The following is an 18,111-nucleotide window of genomic DNA, read 5'->3' on the forward strand; positions in this document are numbered from 1 at the left end:
ATATGTATGGGAACCACACATACATGAAGGTTCAGAGACAGAAAGGGAAAATGCGGTATATGTGGCATCCTGACCCAAGGAATGAGGTAAGATGCCTTGGGGGCATCAGAGGGGACAAGGGAAATTTGCAGGATGATAATAAGTACAGATGTTCAGTAACTAGAAGTTTGCCCTGCCCTATAGATATGTCATAAAAAGGTATTTCTGGTAATAACTCATTATGGGCAAGGCCCCAATTTAATTTTTTAGGATGCTCCTCTAATTTTTAGGAGCATCCTTCATGACTCCTGAGGGGAACTAACAGTGAGCCAGCCCCTAGTCAATGCTCTATTTGGTTTCTTTGCATTCCTGGTTTTAGTGTCCCTTATTGAGTGCATTGCAGGTCAGACTGTTCACCAATTCTCGTTGCATACTCACTGCACTCATGAAACAAATACACTGTCGATCCCTCCGGCGTACTGGCTTACTCATTCCAGACCTTTTGAGCCCTTGTTTGTCCTTAGCTTCCTTCTTGGATGTGAGTGGCATTCACAGGTTGGATTCATCAACTCTTTCAGTATTCTCAGAGATTGAGGGAGACCTTGGGGTGCCATGTACACCTGCATCAGAAGTTCATGATCAAGATCTATAATCACCCTCAGAGTTTCAAATCTGACCAGTGTAGTGGGAAAGTCCTAAAAAGCTTTCTGTATAGCTATTGCTTATACACACACTTGGGATTCATATGTAAATGTAGTAATTTTCATATTCACTATATATTTCTTATTTCCATTTTTTAGAACAGTCTTTGTTCTGTATCTCATATATATACCATTTAAGAAGAGGTGAACCTACCAGCCATTAAAGTGATACCTAAGGAATCAGTAAAACTTTGATATATGTCACATCCAGATGCTAGTTAGGAAAGAATGCCACATAAACTACCCCAGTACTCATGAGTGGAATTCTGCATCTCTCATTGCCACAAAACATTTGGAGAACAATTATTGGACCCTGAAAGAAATAAAACACAAATTTCATATTGCTTCATTGTCACTAATGGAAAGAAGGGAAGGACAGTTGTCAGAATAAGAAAATGGAGGTAGGAATGGTATAAATTTTATTCTGTTTTCATCCTGTCAACCACTTTTGAAGCATTCATTCTGCTTTCTAGATTAACCCACTTAACCAGTTTTGGTCTGAAGGGAAGACAAGATGGCAGAGGCAGCATAGAGCAATTATCCCTGTGTTTTTCTATCTGCCCGATGACTTTTTTTTTAAATCCTCATCCAAAGACATGCTTAGTGATTTTTAGAGAGAGGAGAAGGGGCAGAGAGAGGTGGTGTGGGGGGGAGGGGGAGAGAGAGACACATCTGTGTGAGAGAGAAACATCGATCAGTTGCCTTCCACAAGCACCCTGATCAGCGATGGAAACTGCAACCTAGGCGTGTACCCTGACCAGGACTTGAACTGGTAATGTTTTGGTTTACAGGATGACACTCCAACCAGCTAAGCTAGACTAGCCAGGGCTCTGCCTGATGACTTACAATACCTATTTCCCACCTCGCCTTTATGTTTTCAATCAGATTTTCTTTTTCAAATATCACGCCCTTTAAGCTGATAATGTTTTCCAATTGATAATCCACTTTGGGAACATCAGAAGCCTAAGTCTCTGCAGGTCTTGGGGACAGAGTGCTAAATGACAGGGCTTTCACTGTACAGGTGCATTGCTGGCTTGTCCAGCCCACAGAATAGCCACCAGTAGGTGCAGAGCAATCCAACTGTCTTTTAGAAACAGTTAATGCCTCGACCAACACCAATAAAAAAGCCAAATGAAGGTAAGACCACAGGGATGTTGCAGTTACACAGATTATTTTAATAGATGGCAGAGTTTAATAAGGTTTTTGTTTTCTACTTCTAAGGAATTTTTTATATTTTCTAAGTTTATTTGTTTCAAAATTTTTAAATGTAAATCTTTTTTTCTTCCTTTTCTTTTAAGGTTGCTGGTGTTGTCGGCCGTGCAGACCTCCTGGGTGCCCTCTTCTTTCTGTTATCCTTCCTAGGCTACTGTAAAGCATTTAGAGAAAGTAAGAGTGATGTTTGTCTTCCTAATTTTATGATGTGAAATGATCTTTTTATGTAAGTTCATCACTTCGACGGGACATGGGTCAAAAGGTGTAAGCTCTCTCTAGGTATCTTGTTCTATTCCATTGCTTTCCTTGTAACCCAAAGTTTATGCCTCAGCAGTCACACAGGAGCAGACTCTTTTGCGTGAAACCAAGAGATTTTGCTCTTGGCACTAAAGCAATTATGATTGATTTTTGTGATTTTATTTCCAGCAAGATTGTAGGAGAACAAAAGCTTTTGGTTCTCTCTTATTAAAAACTCTTGGAGAAAAAAATAGGAAAATGCTACAATGTATAGCTGTGAATATCCACCTGGGTGTGAGGTTCTTGTTTTTTCATTGGAGCATTATTAATGCTTACAAAGAAGGTCCTCGGAGTTGAGGTAACAGTTATGGTGGGGTATGGATATTAGCATCAGTACATTTATTGGAACACAGCAGAATCCCTGTATCATGCTACCCATTTTATGTATTCTGTCATGTCCTTCCAAATGGTTTTATCATAGAATTCGGATATGATGCATTTAGCTTATATGCAGTTTACACACGCAACAGTTACACATTCAATTTCTGTATCTGAAGAAGTTAGAACTTTATGGACTATAGAACTCCTTCCTTATATATCACAATCAACTATTTATACTTTTGTTGGTGGGTCGGGGGGAGTGAGGGTCATGATTTCCTGGGGAATGCTAGAGGGACTGAAGCAGAAGCAGCTGTACTCTAGCTTCACTGAGCCTGTTCCATGTTGTTTTTCAAAGCTTAGGACAGGCCAGGGCTGCCAGGACCTTAATATTATTGTCATACACTGATGCAGGCCCTTTGATGTCTCCTGTGAATTAATCTCTTATTAATAATGAAAAGCAGTTCGCTCATTCGGGATTTTGTGTGTGCCGGGGCTGGTGAAATGGGAGAGCTCAGAGTTGGTAAACAGGCTCAAGGGCCAATTCCAGCCCACTCACTGCCTCTTCTCATTCAGCCCACAAACTAAGTGTGATTTTTACAGTTTTAAACAGTAGGGAAATTTAAAAAAAAACAAGAATAACATTTCACTTCCCACCCTGTTTTATTATTACTTTATCTTACCGAGATAAAAACCACCACTTTTTCCTTTGATTCATCATTTTTCTGACGAAGCAGGGAGTTTGGGAACAGCCAGCTAGAACAGCTTCAAGTACAGAGAATAGTGGTAGTGACTTTTCTTCCTGAGACTGAAAGTTAACTTAGCCATAGGCACGTCTAGCTCTTTCTGGAGTCAGGATCTCCCCACCTATGTTACTCAGACAGTCAAACTCCCAAGAGACACATGGTCCCAGGGATCTGTTGGGGTGGGGAATTGTTCCTGCCCCAGCCTCAGGACACTCTGTACCACGGTGTAGCTTTTCCGGAAGATTGTAAATCCGTAATGGGAGTGGGAGCTAGGGAAAGGATCCATTTGTTCCCTCACTGTGTTCATCACAGACAGTGGTATTTCATATTGTTAAGCTGGCAGTTAAATCTGAATTTGCAGTTAGGTAAAGTAACAATTTACCAGTAGTCGTACTTTTCCTGAAGAAAATTAAAAATAAAGTCTGTTGGCTTTTCTCAAAGAAAACTCTAAAGTTCTATGGATTATTAGTTCATTAATTTCAACACCCTTTAAAATGACTACTTCCTATTTTGAATAGATTTCTAAGACATCAGAAGTGCTTTTTGAAGAAAATACTAAATGTTGATAGTTTTAACTTATGTGGGACCCACTATTTAAGAGGTATAATAAAACCTCTTTTTAATTCTCAAGATTGTTTTTATGAAAGAATGGAAAAGTTATCAGGAGACTAAAGTATCTGTCAGGTGAACTGATACATTTATTTGCCTTCTTAATGGCATCTCACAGAACGGTGAAAAACTAAAGACATTTCATATTGTTTTCTAGGGTCCTTTTACTAACCATTTTTCTATTTCAGTTCACATATATATATATTCTGATATATGTATCTGTTTTTAATTCATTTGTGAATTATAAAATTATTTCTGAGAGCCATCCATACAAAAGTTAGATTTTTTTAAATAAAGCCTTTGAAAACTAATACCAAAGGTAAAAATGCTTAATGTGTGATGGATTTTCAAATAATACTTTGATTCATGAAAAATTAGTTAAATATATTTTAGTATTATTGGAACTATATAACTATTAGCAGCAATATAACCTTTCTTTTTAGTCCTGGAGCATTCTTTTAACATTTATAACATTGTTACTTTAAAATTAGAAAGAGATTTTATAAAGAGATTGTTACAGGCCTTTCATATTAAGGATGCGAATGTTCTTGAGAAGGTGAACCCAGAAATATTTAATGTTTGCACCCCAATAGCAGTGGTAGATGTGGCTTCTGTGGGAGCCCTTTTAAGAATATGAATAGATTTTCATTTGGTTGAAGTTACTTAGAACAGTTAGAAGACAAATGGATAGATAAGGAAGCCTTTGAAGAAGGCTTCCTGTTGGCCTCTTGTCTACAGGTTGCCTGACCTTCCCAGGCTCTGTTTTTCTCTTCACTTGAACTCTTTTAGGAAAAGGAAAGATTGGATTAAAATTGAGGCTGTGGACCTGCTTCTGGACTGGTATGGTTCCTTGCAGTCACCAACAGCTTATTTAGTCTTTGGAAGATATAAAGCTATAGGGGGTTATCCCTCTGCATACATCTAGGCCTCGGTGTTTTGACCGTGAAAGTTATTTCTGGCCATGGACTTTTGTTTCCTTTCTGTCCTCTGTGTCCTCCTGCCCATGCAGTCTTCGAGTTATATCAGAATGTTTTTTTCTTGGGAGATTAATGTGGGTGAAAACACCATCCCTCAAGCTGTACTCTCCATCATGTTGAGTTGGTTTTCACTGTTCTTTTCAGTTCCCACTCATTGTCTTCCGAGATGATGATGGAAAGATTGAACTCTGCATCCCAAGCTTGTGGCAGGTGTGGAGGTGCAGATCAATGTTGATTCTTAAGAGAGGGTCTTGCACTCAGTTACTAGCTTATTTGGAGGAAGTCCTTCCTGTGTCCTACACACAAGGCCGTTCCCTGTCCCCTCCTTAACAAGGTTCTGTGTGCTGAGCTGTACCTGCTGTAACCCCAGGATAGAGCAGAGCAGGGCAGGACTTTGTGACTGGAGGCCCAACTCCTTCCCCCTTGTGCTCCACCCAGCACCATCAGAACAGCATCTTCACTCTGCCAGCTCCTCTGCTGTACTCTGTGGTCCTTCACAACTCCCCAATCCCCCTTTGTCTCATTATGGCCCAAACTGGTGCTGATGAATCCAGGTGGAGCCTTTCCTAGTCTCTGTTGACAGAGGTACTATGTTTCAGCATCTCTTCTGTGTGTCAGATTTTTCCATACTTGTTTTTAAACATGCTAAAATAGAAACTACTTATTTGTTTATAAATAATATCTTCCTGGGATAATTTTTAAACATCATGTTAATGTCCAACTTCATAAATATGATGACTCAATCTTTTTTAAGAGGAGCAAGGTTATCACAAACTAATAACCTCACAGAGAAGAAGCAGTAAAAACTCCATATGCAAAAACAATTCTGGTTAAGGAATTCATAAGACACTTTTCTGATTCTTTCTAAAATGGCATACAAGATTATCAGTTTTGGTCATTCATTCTTTCACCAACAATTAATCAAACATTGAGGGCATCCTTTGTATCAGGCCCTGTGTCAAGGATACAAAAACTAGGAAGACACAGTGCCTGCCCTTGAAAGGCTTAGGATCTCGTATAGTTGATTGAAATAAAGCTCCCATTATTCAGAACGCTCAAGGAACAGAGTATCCTGCTTCCCTATACTCCCCTGTGAAATGTTTCCTTCCTGTACTCACCTCACAGCAGGTACTCAATAAGTATCCCCTTCTTTTCATGGTGTGTTTATGTACAATGGATGACTATGATCTCTAAACTGCTAATTTCTGCTTGTTTTCCCTGGAATGTACACTTTGTTATTTTATTGAGATATAATTGACATATAACATTGTATTAGTATTACATGTACATCATAACAATTTGAGATATGTATATGAGGTCTGCCCAGAAAGTATCCAGCCATCCAATATGAAAAATGGAGACCTTTATTGAAGAAGATACAAGAAACATTGCACACAGGACAATGGCACCCCAGCCGTTTCAAAGTAGGCACCTTGGGGTCTCACATAGTTCTCCCAATTGCCATCAGCTGCCTCATTGTATTTTCCTGAATCTCATTGACAGTCTGAAATCTTTGACTTTTCAAAGGTGATTTTAGTTTTGGGAAAATCTAGAAGTTGCAGGATGCCAATTGTAGGGTTTAGGGGTGCTGAATCACCTGGGTGATTTGATATTTTGCCAAAAACCTCTGCATGAGATGTGATGCATAGACAGGCATGTTGTGATGAAGCTGGCAATCACCAGTTGCTCATAGCTGCAGCCTTCTGAATCATCTGAATAGTTTCCACAGAGGACTGTTCAAGCTTAATGCAAAATTTGATGCAGATTTGTTGTTCTATTTGCTCAGTCATTTCAAATGCAACGGCCACACAGTACACATGCTCACTCAACGGCATCTACTGCCCCCACTGACTAGTACAGTGAAGTCGTCATTGTTCAGTCATGTGCATTCTAGTCCACTCCCCTTAGCTGCCAGGTTACATTGATGTCATGTGAACCATTCTTGTCATATTAACAATTGCTGGATTTTTTTTTCAGACAGACCTCGTTTTATATTGCAAAATGATTACCATAGTAAGTCTACTTGACATCCATCAACACACATAGTTACAAATTTATTTTTCTTATAATGAGAACTTCTATATTTACTCTTGGCAACTTTCAAATATAGTACAGTATTAACAGCAGTCATCATGCAATACATTACACCCTTCAGACTAATTTATTTCATAACTGGAAGTTTGTACTTTTTCACCACTTTTATCCACCCCACCCCACCCCACCTCTGGCAACTACCAATCTGTTCTCTCTCTGAGTTTGGTTTTCTTTTCTTCTTATTTTTTTTCACTCATAAAAGTGAGATCTCATAGTATTTGTCTTTCTCTCTCTGATTTATCTCAGCATAATGCCTTCGAGGTCCATCCTTGTTATTGCAAATGACAAGATTTCCTTTTTTGTGGCTAAACAATCCTCTATTGTGTAAACATGCCATCTATTCTTTATGCATTTGTCTGTCAGTGGACATTTAGATTATATCTCTGTCTTGGCTGTTGTAAATAAGGCTGCAATGAACATAGGGGTGCGTATATCATTTCAAGATAGTGATTTTGTTTCCCTTGGATAAATTCCATGAAGTAGAATTGCTGGGTCATATGGTAATTCATTTTATATTGCTAATTTCTTTCATCTACTCTCTATTAAGTTTCCTTGAGTCAAACAGAGAAGAGCTCTTGATACTAATGAAGATTAGGTATACATATTTTCATTTGGACTTTGGGATATCTTAAGAAATAGTCACATTTTTGTTTTCCTCTATCTAGTCAGTGTGGACTGTACAAAAAGCTGAATAGTAAACACATGTCATGACGGTGCGGAGTCCTTGTTCCAGGTGCTTGTGTTGTCCGCATGTTTGTAAGTGTCCCCCTGAGAATAAAAGCTCTTTTGTGGTGGAAGTTCAGTTCAGTACTTATTGGATACAAATAATAATGCTATTTATTATTTCAACTTACATTTCAAGTGACCTGGTATTTGTTCTTTTTGGATCTGAACATAAATTCAAAGAAAGGTCTAGTATTAGTTACATATAAACTTGAAGTTCAAGAAATGTTTTTGTAGAGGAACAGATTTAATATTTTTAGTAAGGGAATGAAAAAATGAGTACTCTGAAATTAATGATTTAACTAGTTAAAAAGCTCTTTTAAAGGATACATTTTTTTTTGATAACCTCATTAGCTTTCTTTATAGATGTGATGTCTGTATTTTAAATCTCTGGACAATTTTTAACTGTCTGAGTTTATTAACAAGCAATTCTCTGCTAATTTCTGGAATCCTAGGGTTTTTAGAAAATGAAAAAATCTACGCACATACATTTTTCTGCCTTTTTTTTTTGATGCTTAAATAGAATATCTTCAATTAAGATCTTTTGCAACAGAATCTTTTTTTAGAAAAATTAATTTCCTTATAAAGGAAGCATATATTTTCTCATTAAAAAAATACTAAGTGAGATGAAGTTGATGGTGCATTGGTTATTATTTCTGAGTACCCAAAACAAAAAGTATTATTCTTTTGATGTGATATTTTGTCAGTCTCTCTTAAAGCCTCATTTCAGATTGGGAACATAATCTCTCTTGCTAGAATAGCCAAAACAATTTTTCTAAGTTAATACCTTACAATACTTGTTTCATGGGAGTGAGAACTGAGAAATTTAATTACTCTCATTTATAGTGGGGAGGAAAGAATCTTTTCAGGAGGGGAATGAATTTGCTACATAACTAGAACAACCATTTTAAATTCTAATCTATTTGTTATAAAAGACAAAATCTTAAATCTCTGTTGTTTTAAATTCTTAACCTTTATTTGCTGTATTGCTCTCCTTATCGTATTCCAGGCAACTAAAATAAGTAATTTTTACTCTTGGGACATCATTTCCTCATATTTTCATTTTGAATTAAGACATCTCTTTTTATTTGACTTAGAGTCACGCTAGCTTAAAAAAAAATAGGGCAAATGAGTAGCTCACACAGTGTAGCACCCTTGTGTTTGGATTTGGAGCCCTTGCCAACTGAATTGTGTGTTCTCTTTTCTCTGCCTTCTTGTTCCTTTTGTTTCTGCATTGCTTGATTTTCCCAGAATGGTCCTATAGTTTTAGAAAGGCAACGTCTGACTTCTTTCATTTTGCTGGGGGACGCAAGGATTGGTTGGCGCCAACTTTGGACTGAGAATCTGATGCTCATTGTGTTGCTCTGGCAGAGGGAAGGAGGACCACCTGTCAGGGTGGCGTGGTTCCCACACACAACATGATGTGCCAGTTTCAAGGCAGCAGAGATGCCAGGCATTGAGTGGTGAAGAGAGTGGTATAATGTGATGTTTTTTCTGAAAGATCTTCCCATTGGAAAATGGTGCCAAATCTGAGGCACGTGCCTCATTAAAGTGACCACATCTGTTGGCACTTCTGGGTGTTAGCACTGACAGGGGTCTATTAGCGCATTTTTGTTTTGCGTTTTCCCCAGTGCTTCCTCCACTCCATTAATCTTTGCCTCCATTTACCTAAGTGATTGAATTGTCTTAGATGATAGAAACATATACAGAAACAAAGGAGATGTTTTCTAGGCCTATCTCTTTTAAGTTCTGGATCATAAACTGTTAATGACTCCTAACGCTGCATAATTATCTTAGAGCAAGTCGTCATCTTAAGTGATGAGGGGTGTCTCATGGTGAAAAAATAGTTTGTGATTTGTTTTATTTTTTTTCCCTTCTCCTGGGTCATTGGTACTTAAAATATAACAGACTGAATGGAGGTGAGATGGAGAAAAGGACTCTGGGTAGCTAACATCCTGAGATGCTTACACAGAGCTATGCATGAGTTAGAATTACCTATTTGGGAAAGTTTTTTTTTTAAATAAAAGTATTCATAAATGCAACTGTACTAGAGATGATGTCTGGCTCTCAGGATTTATTTTTACTGTTTTTAACAGTCACTTCCAGGTTTAAAATTAAAATAGTCAATTTTCCTATGCCTTTTAATATTTCTTATGTAATTTTTTAAATTGATTTTTTTAAACAGTCTCTCACATAATGGAGATTTTTTTATTGTGAGTCATTTCAAAGACTAAATTAAAAGTGAAAAGACTTGACTTTTGGCTGGATTTGTTCACATTAAATTGTTAACTTTTTGATATCAATTACATCTCATAATTGCATAACAAATACAATAATTAAATATGAATTCTGCTAGGCATGGACATAAAAGAAACTATTGATTGAACAGATATTTATTGAGTGCCAACTATATGCAAGGTGGCCTACCATTATCTCTTTCAGTTGTCTTATTCAAATGCTCAGACTTGGAAATAAAAGATTGATTTGCATTAATCATTAAATAAGAACAGTCACAAAAACACAAAGTCCAAATTCATCTAGATTATGCTGTATATTGGCCATTGTTAGTAATAGTCACCTTGACAAATCAAAACTCAATGAAAATGTTAATTTGGGAAATTACATGAAAAAACCATACTACAGTAGGTTGTGTTATCAGATGTCCATTAACCTGGGCTGTACCCAAACTCAGGACTAGCTTCTCAGTAGATTATTTAATTTTTATGCATCCTTTCTTATTCACTCTCAGTGCTGGGAACACTTTGTCAGTGTCATGGTTTATCACGGACATATATGCCACACATTTGTAAAGAGACACTTCTGATTTATATGAAATATTTCAAAAATATTACTTAATTTTTCAGTTTAGATTCTGGAAAAACTGAAGTATGTGTGAATGCTTAGTCTTATGACACCTCATAAAATAGCGAATGGCTAATCTGGTAGGGACTCGAAGTGGGGGAAAGTTGGATTTAAGTAGGCAAAATCATTTCATATTTTCTGTTTTAAAAAGCAGACTTAGAATATAGGCATAGCCATGTGCCAACCATTTCACCAAGAACCAGGTCCTTGAGCACATGCCAGGGGTGTCCAACCTTGTGGCATCTCTGGGCCACACTGGAAGAAGAGGAGTTGTCTTGGGCCTCACATTAAATACATTGTAACACATAATCACAAAAAAAATCTCATAATGTTTTAAGTGAATTTCTGATTTTGTGTTGGGCCACATTCATAGCCGCCCTGGGCTACATGTGGCCCATGGGCTGTGGGTTGGACACCCCTGATGGTTCTGTGCAGTAGAAATACAATAGGAGCCATGCATGTAATTTAAAATTTTGTGGTAGCCACATCATAAAAAGCAATAGGTGAGATGAATTTTAACAATACATTTATTTAGCCCAATGACTGATTTCAACATGGAATCAGTATAAAAGTAATGAAATATTTTACATTCTTTTTTATACTGAACTCTTCAAAATCAGGTGAGTGTTTTACACTTACAACATGTCAATAGTAACTAGATAAAATTCAGGTGCTCATTAACTATAATGCCTATCTTTTTATGTATATATGAAATCCGCTCTTGAGGACATGTTTATTGATTGAGAGAGAGAGGGAGAGAGGGAGAGAGAGAGAAAGAGAGAGAGAGAGAGACATCAATCAGTTGTCTCCTACATGCACCCTGAATGGGTATCTGCCCTGAAGGGAATCGAACCCACAACCTTTTGGTGTATGGGACAACGCTCCAACCAACTGAGCCACCTGGCCAGGGCAGTGCCTACTTTTCTGGACAGTGATGGTCTAGCATGGTTTTCTGAATGTGAAACCATCACTTGATTTATAACTAACTGACTACTGAAATTTTGTCTTTGATCTGGTATCACCACTGTTGAGATGTGACAATATTTATTAATCAGTGAAATTGAAGAAATGTCAGCAAAGAGACAATTGTCTTAATCTTTCATACATTTTCATACTGGATATGTTTGAACAAAATCAGAATTAGAAGAGAAAATTAAAGAGCAGGGTTCATCCAGAAAAAATATGAAAGAAGTTTTGAGAGTCCGGATCCTCTACTGAATTTGGGTTTTGAGAAATATGGTGAAATTATGCAGTGAGAAGGGACAACTCTATCATTGAATCTGAAGGCTGTGTTTTCTATATGTTATTTTTCTGTATTCAGTGAAATCTCTGATTTAGCCCTCTAAGGAGAAAGCCATTTTAAGTTCCAGGCAAGTAGAAGATGAGCTTATGACTTTTGCATCTGCAGTAATTTGTTTTCCTACTTACAACTTTATTTTTTTTATTGATTTTAGAGAGAAAGAAACATGGATTTGTTGTTCCACTTAAATAAGTGGATTTATGCATTCATTGGTTGCTTCTTGTCTGTGCCCTGACTGGGGGTCAAACCCACTACGTTGGCATATTGGACTATCCTCTAGTCAACTGACCTACCCAGCCAGGGCTGCATCTGTAGTAATTTAACTTTGTCTTAACAGAGTACTTTTAAGAGTAGTCCTTTGAGTGTTTTAATGGAGGAACTGGGAGGTTTTTTTCCTAGCCAAAGCCACTTATCATATTTTGCCATGTGTAATGCGCACCCATGTTTTTGTGCACAATATACATGGGATTATTATATCCATTATTATACCCATGGTATGTGGTCATTATACCCATGTATAATGCACATCCTTATTATAACCACAAAATTTGGGCAAGAAAGTGCCCGTTATACATGGCAAATATAGTAATCCATGTGGGGGTGGAATTAATCCATGTTACAGTCAAGTAAAATAACAAGCTCATTCAGTTTTTCTAGGAAGAAATGTAAAATGATTAAGGGACCTGCTTGTAATGTGAAGAACCGGGAACATTATATTGGGAAATCATATGATTTGTGAGGAGTTTTGAACACAAATCATGGGAGTGGGAGGAGACACTTATAAAAAAATCAAATTCAGGTAATTTGGGGAGAGGTCCATTTGGTTTCTAGTGAAAAACTGAACCTAATGCTTAGTGAACATGAAAACAGTGAGTTGGCTGAGGCCAGGGGTCCACAGTGCCATCTCCTGGTGCTGGGCCTGAAGCAGAGCCTGGTATGGGGCCTAGAAGGGTGTGGGCACCAGGGCAGGGTGTCTTTTATCTTGTTTATCTGTAGAGGGGACCCCTGTTGTGGTAATTAATGTGTTCATTTATCATTAAGGGTGTCTATTTACATAAAAAGTGCTAATATGAGAAGATCCTGAAAATGATCTGACACAGACTCAGGAAGATGTGTTATGAGAGCCAGAACTAAATGAACCATACGTGCACCGAGGTGGAGAGGACAAGCCTTAAGGGTGTCATCTGCCATCCATTTTTGTCATGTCAGAAGGTGTAGCATTGTGAGCTGTGATCACCTCTGTTCTGCCGCATGGGTCCCTGTGTTGTGTGGCTAAAACTCTGAGGCCTTTCTCAAAATCATATTGGAAAGGAGTTAGCCAATGTGTTAGCTTTAAGGTTATTTTGGCCAAACTTTTTTAAAAAGATTTTTGTGTCTACAAACACTTGTCTGCTAATGATTACTAACAAGTGCCCAAAGAATGTAAGTTCCAATAAATATGTAAACACTCAAATGCAATCATGTTTAATTTAACAGAGTTTTGTTGTTCTTGTGGCTCCTAATTGTGATCTCTTGGTATTACATACATGAAATGTAAGTAATTTCCCTCAGTAAAATTATCCTTAGTTTGCTTGATGGACCTAAATATTCCAATATATAATGGTTTTCAGTAATGACAACTTGGCTTCTGGGCACTGTGCCACCTGAAGAGATGCTGCTCTAGGGCAGAGCCAAGATCTAAAGTTTGGGGAGGCGAGCGTGGGCTCACTTTAAGAAAGAAAATTCTAACAGCCAGAAGTTTAAAAATGAAATGGACTGTCATACAAAGTTAATACCCATCTCCAATTTGCTGAAGTGAAGGCCACATAGCAACAGAAGCATTATGGGAAGGATTCCAACATTTCCATCACTGCAAAAGATATTATATGCACAGCCCTAAGAAGCACTCCTCTAACTTTTACTGTGTTGTGCCTCTATGATTGGTGGGCCTATTGCCCCTTGTGGTAGACAGTGGACAGTTATTCCATTCACTGACCATGTGTAAGGCATGGTAAGTGCCTTTCCAGAGTAAGGCAGATGCTGCAGATTCTGTCATTAAAAATTTAAGTTACTCCCACAAGCCAGGCATGTTGGCCGGAATGAGTTGTGAACAAGCTTCCTATCTAGGGTGATGCTTCTCTGCCTTTGGCTATATCAGAGTCATCTGGAAGTCTGGTTAGAGCCTGATTGCTGGGCTCCACCCTCCACTTTCTGATTCTGCAGGCCTGGGTGGGGCTCTGACAGGATTCAAGGACAGGTCAATGGACCACACATTGTGAGTAGCACTGGTTTGGGGCAATGGTCTCATTTCCACCCCCCATGCCTCCAGGACATTTAGCAAAGTCTGTGATGTTTTTGCTTGTCACAACCGAGGACTGGGAATATTACTGGCATCTAATGGGGAAAGCTCGGAGTCCTGCTAAACATCCTGCAATGCACAGGGCAGTTTGCTCACAAGGAATTAACCGGCTCAAAGAGTAGTGCTGAGGTTGGAGACCATGGTGTAGAGGAAAATTAAGAAAATCAAGTAGCATTTGTACTAACCTGTGAAGAATATAATGGTAGATTGTGATAAGGATAGTGTAGGATAAGGATAGGGTGCTGCAGCTGGGCCTAATTTAATCTAGGGTGTCAACTAGGGCCACCAAGGTACTGGAGACAGATGCTGTTCTCAGGGGAACCAGACATGCAGACAGTAGGCCCATTTGTATTTCTAAAACTAGTGAATTGATAAAGGAGGCTGCCCAGGAGGGTGGGGATGGGGTTTCTCAGCTTAAGTGACATTTGACAGCTGTATAAAATGGGTTGGATTTTGCCAGGGCCACTGTACCCAAAGAAAACAGAATATCCAAAGCAAAGTAAGAGCATGTCGGCCAGTGTGCCTGTGTCACAGGTGGGTACAGGTCACCAGGTTCTTGGTGATCGTGGCAAAGAATTGAACCTAACACACACAGTTTATAGCAGAAAGAGAGCAAGATTTATTAAGCAATAGTACACTCCACAGAACATGGGTGCAGGCCAACTCTGAGCAGAGGTTGACCTCAGGGGCTGGAGGGATTTTACTCTTATAGGGCAGATATTTCTTGGCTACTTTTGGCAGGCTTCTATTGCACATATACAAGTAGTTGTATTACTTTAAAGCTACTGCTCATGTGGTCTCCCATGATTTTCCTTGATTGGCCACCGGGGAAGGTGATCACACAATGTTAATTTGTTATAATGCTGTTGTAATGAAGCAGGGGTCGTGTAGCATCTTCTGCACGGGTGCATTCATGATTGACCATGAGTCAGCGCTTTTCCAGAAGGTGGGAACAACTGGTCTTAGAAGACGGTCTCCGTCCTGTATCCATGTCCTTTATCTTAGCCTTGGGGAACCTCCAGAGTTTCCTCCTTCCTGACTATCTCCTGCGTCACCTGGAATACAGTCCCAGGAAAATCAGAGAGGTTTCGTGTAACCAGGTCAGCAAAGCCTTAAATGCCATTATTATTCACAGAAGGGTCACTTTTATCCTGTAGGCAACAGGAAAGATTAGAAATGTTTAAAACAAGAGTGTTCATTGTGTTTTGTAAGACAATAGACTCTAAATTAATGAAGCTTTGCTGTTGCTCTCTTGGCCTTGTGGAAAGCCTTAAAGTGCCTCAACTATAATAGTCAAATAAATTTTTTTTAATATCTATTATGCCTCTTTGTACATTAAACCTGGAAATTTGATATACATAGATTACCAAAAAAAAGCTAAGAAGTTCAGAAAATATTAGCCCGTGCATCCTTTCTGCCTGATTCTTGATTGTCTTCTGCTACCGGAGCCTGTTTATGAGTGAGGACATTTTCCCAGTGAGCCAATTGGCCCTCCCTCAGGCAGCCTGACAGTGCCAGAGCAGGTTTCAGTCACAGTGGGGTTAGTCCAACTCACATTTTGCTCAGTTGGGTATAGACCCTCCTTGTCTTGAGAGGAGTCACCATCTAGACTCCTCTCAAGTGTAGCAGTCACTACACTAGAATGTATAAGGTTAGGAGGGCCTCCTACCGAAGATCCCATGGCTGTTCCTTGATAGCAAGCCTGGGTATCCTTTAGGGCTTCCATCCTGGGACTTTGCTGATAAGTTTTTTAATATTCACAGGATTTTGTTTTTATGTCAATTCATTCAGAATCTGCATCACAAACACATATACCAAATACACTTAAGTGTTGGTTTCAATATCTCTCTGTGTCTCTCTTTCTCTTTCCCTCTCCCTCCCTTATTCTCACCTTCCCTGTCTCCCCAAACATTTAATTGTTGGTTTTCTGATCAAGCAGTTTAATGAGAACCAAAGTATATCTTATCACTGCATAATGAGCTTGGCACCTCCCTGGAAACTGGGGCAATTTTGCTGATTTATGTACAACATTTATTGAATGCTTTCTGTGGTTCCAGAACTATATTAAGTGATTTTTTAAATGTATGGTTTTTAATGTATGCATATAGTTAAGAAAATGCTAAAGGTATGAATGGTTATACAACAAAAAGTAAGCCTTCCCTACTCAAATTTTTCTTCTTAAAATTGTTCAGAAACTAATGTAGTTGGTTTCTTATGCGTTTTCAGAGAGATGTTTTACATTTACAAGCATATTTATGTAATTTTTAACACAGATTTCCAGATATTTCTATATAATTTTTCCCTCCCAAGTGAAGAATGTATAGTTAATGTTGCCCCCATTTTATAGTTGATGTCACTGAGACAGCGAGTGTAAGTAATTTGCTCGGGGTCACATAGTAGATGGCAGAGCTGGAATGTAGACCAGGAGTTCTGATTTGAAGCAAAACTGAACCAAGATTTTCAGGCACCATAGGCAAGCTAATGATTTCGTCCTCAAGTAGGTACACTTTGCCCCACTTCAAAGCTGTATCCTTTTTTAGGTGTTTGTTCACCACCTATCTATATGAGAAGGTGGAGGCCTCACAACGAAAGAACAGAGATGAGCATGACAATTTTCCTTTCCTCTCCTCCCAGGCAGTTCAGCTCAGGCTCCCCAAGTGCAGATAACACCCACTGAACAGTGTATGGTCAGACCCTCCCTCCTCAGAAGGCAGTTTAGGGACCATGGGTTATTACTCAAGCTCAGCCCCACTCAAGCCTCTTACTACAGTGTTCACATTTCTAGTGATGTTTTGTTTTCCTGTTGTTGCCTGAATTTCCCATGAAGGTTGACAGCCCAGGCTGGCCTGTGCCTTCACCTGCCCCAGGTGCTAGGTGGGTGCCGGTCCTTGATCAGTGCTCCTGCATATTCACAGGTCAGGGCCATTCCACACAGGGAGCAGAGCAGACCCATTTTATACCACCTAATGTTCAGAGAGCCCAGACTTCCGTCTGAGGAGTAGTAACGACTCGGAGCTTCTCAGGCATTCCCATCACTCCTTCATTGTAGCAGTAGTGGTAACTGCTGAGGTCATTGTGCAACCAGATGCAGTACTTACACTCTCAGTGAGGGTTCTCAATGCAACTTGTCAAAATGGCCTATTGGTGATTGGCAGGTTGGGAAGAAGGAACCTGTACCATATAGACTGAGATGAGATGTCTTTGTGGCCAAGGCTTTGTTCCAATGCCTCCCAAAAGCTCTGGTCACCTGCTAGGGTATGCCTTGAGAGGGGATTTGTGTACTATTTAGAAGGTGGTGTCTAACCAGAAATGCGTGAGTCTAACACATGCAACCACAGAGAAATGCTGTCAGAAGACCATACTCTGTTTTTAAATTGTGGCTATGTAAAGTGCATGCTTAGAATAGTAGTTCCTGGTGCTAACAAGACTGAGCTATGTTGTGTGACTTTTATGTTTGTCATTTCTCTTATCTGACAGGTAATAAGGAAGGAGCACATTCTACATTCTGGGTGTTGCTGAGTATCCTTCTGGGAGCTATGGCTATGCTGTGCAAAGAGCAAGGGATCACTGTGCTGGTAAGACCTGAGACGTGGTCAGGTACCCTTTCCCCTCCTATAGAGACATATTGAGCTGAGCCTGCCTGTGTGACCTCTGTTGCACCCCATTGCTATCCTACAGGTGTAGACATTTCTGGACCAACTACTTGTGCTCTCACAATCCTGGTGTTTCATATGGGAATTGACTGCCTCATTTGACAATCATTAGCAACTGATGGAAATGGAGATTAGGAAGTTCCTTTTTCTTTATCATTTTTATTTTTTTAATTACAGATGACATGCATTATTCCATCTGGCAACTGTCAAAATGTTCTCTACCATATATCTATGAGTCTGTTTCTGTTCTGCTTGTTTATTTTGTTTTTTAGATTCAATTGTTGATAGATATGTCTTTATTG

General features: G+C 39.0%; 1 protein-coding gene across 3 annotated transcripts in view; it reads left to right on the forward strand.

Annotated features, from left to right (window-relative positions):
- The window catches only part of TMTC4 (transmembrane O-mannosyltransferase targeting cadherins 4), an 84,631-nt gene that overhangs the window by 13,609 nt on the left and 52,911 nt on the right, over positions 1-18,111 (forward strand). For all 3 annotated transcript variants that reach the window (XM_045186681.3, XM_045186682.2, XM_024578824.3), the window contains exons 5-6: positions 1,979-2,066; positions 17,634-17,731. In XM_045186681.3, coding sequence (XP_045042616.1) covers positions 1,979-2,066; positions 17,634-17,731 — 186 coding nt within the window. The remainder of the gene's footprint in view (positions 1-1,978; positions 2,067-17,633; positions 17,732-18,111) is intronic.

The sequence above is a fragment of the Desmodus rotundus genome, chromosome 13 (assembly GCF_022682495.2).
Source record: "Desmodus rotundus isolate HL8 chromosome 13, HLdesRot8A.1, whole genome shotgun sequence".
Classification (NCBI taxonomy): Eukaryota; Metazoa; Chordata; class Mammalia; order Chiroptera; family Phyllostomidae; genus Desmodus; species Desmodus rotundus.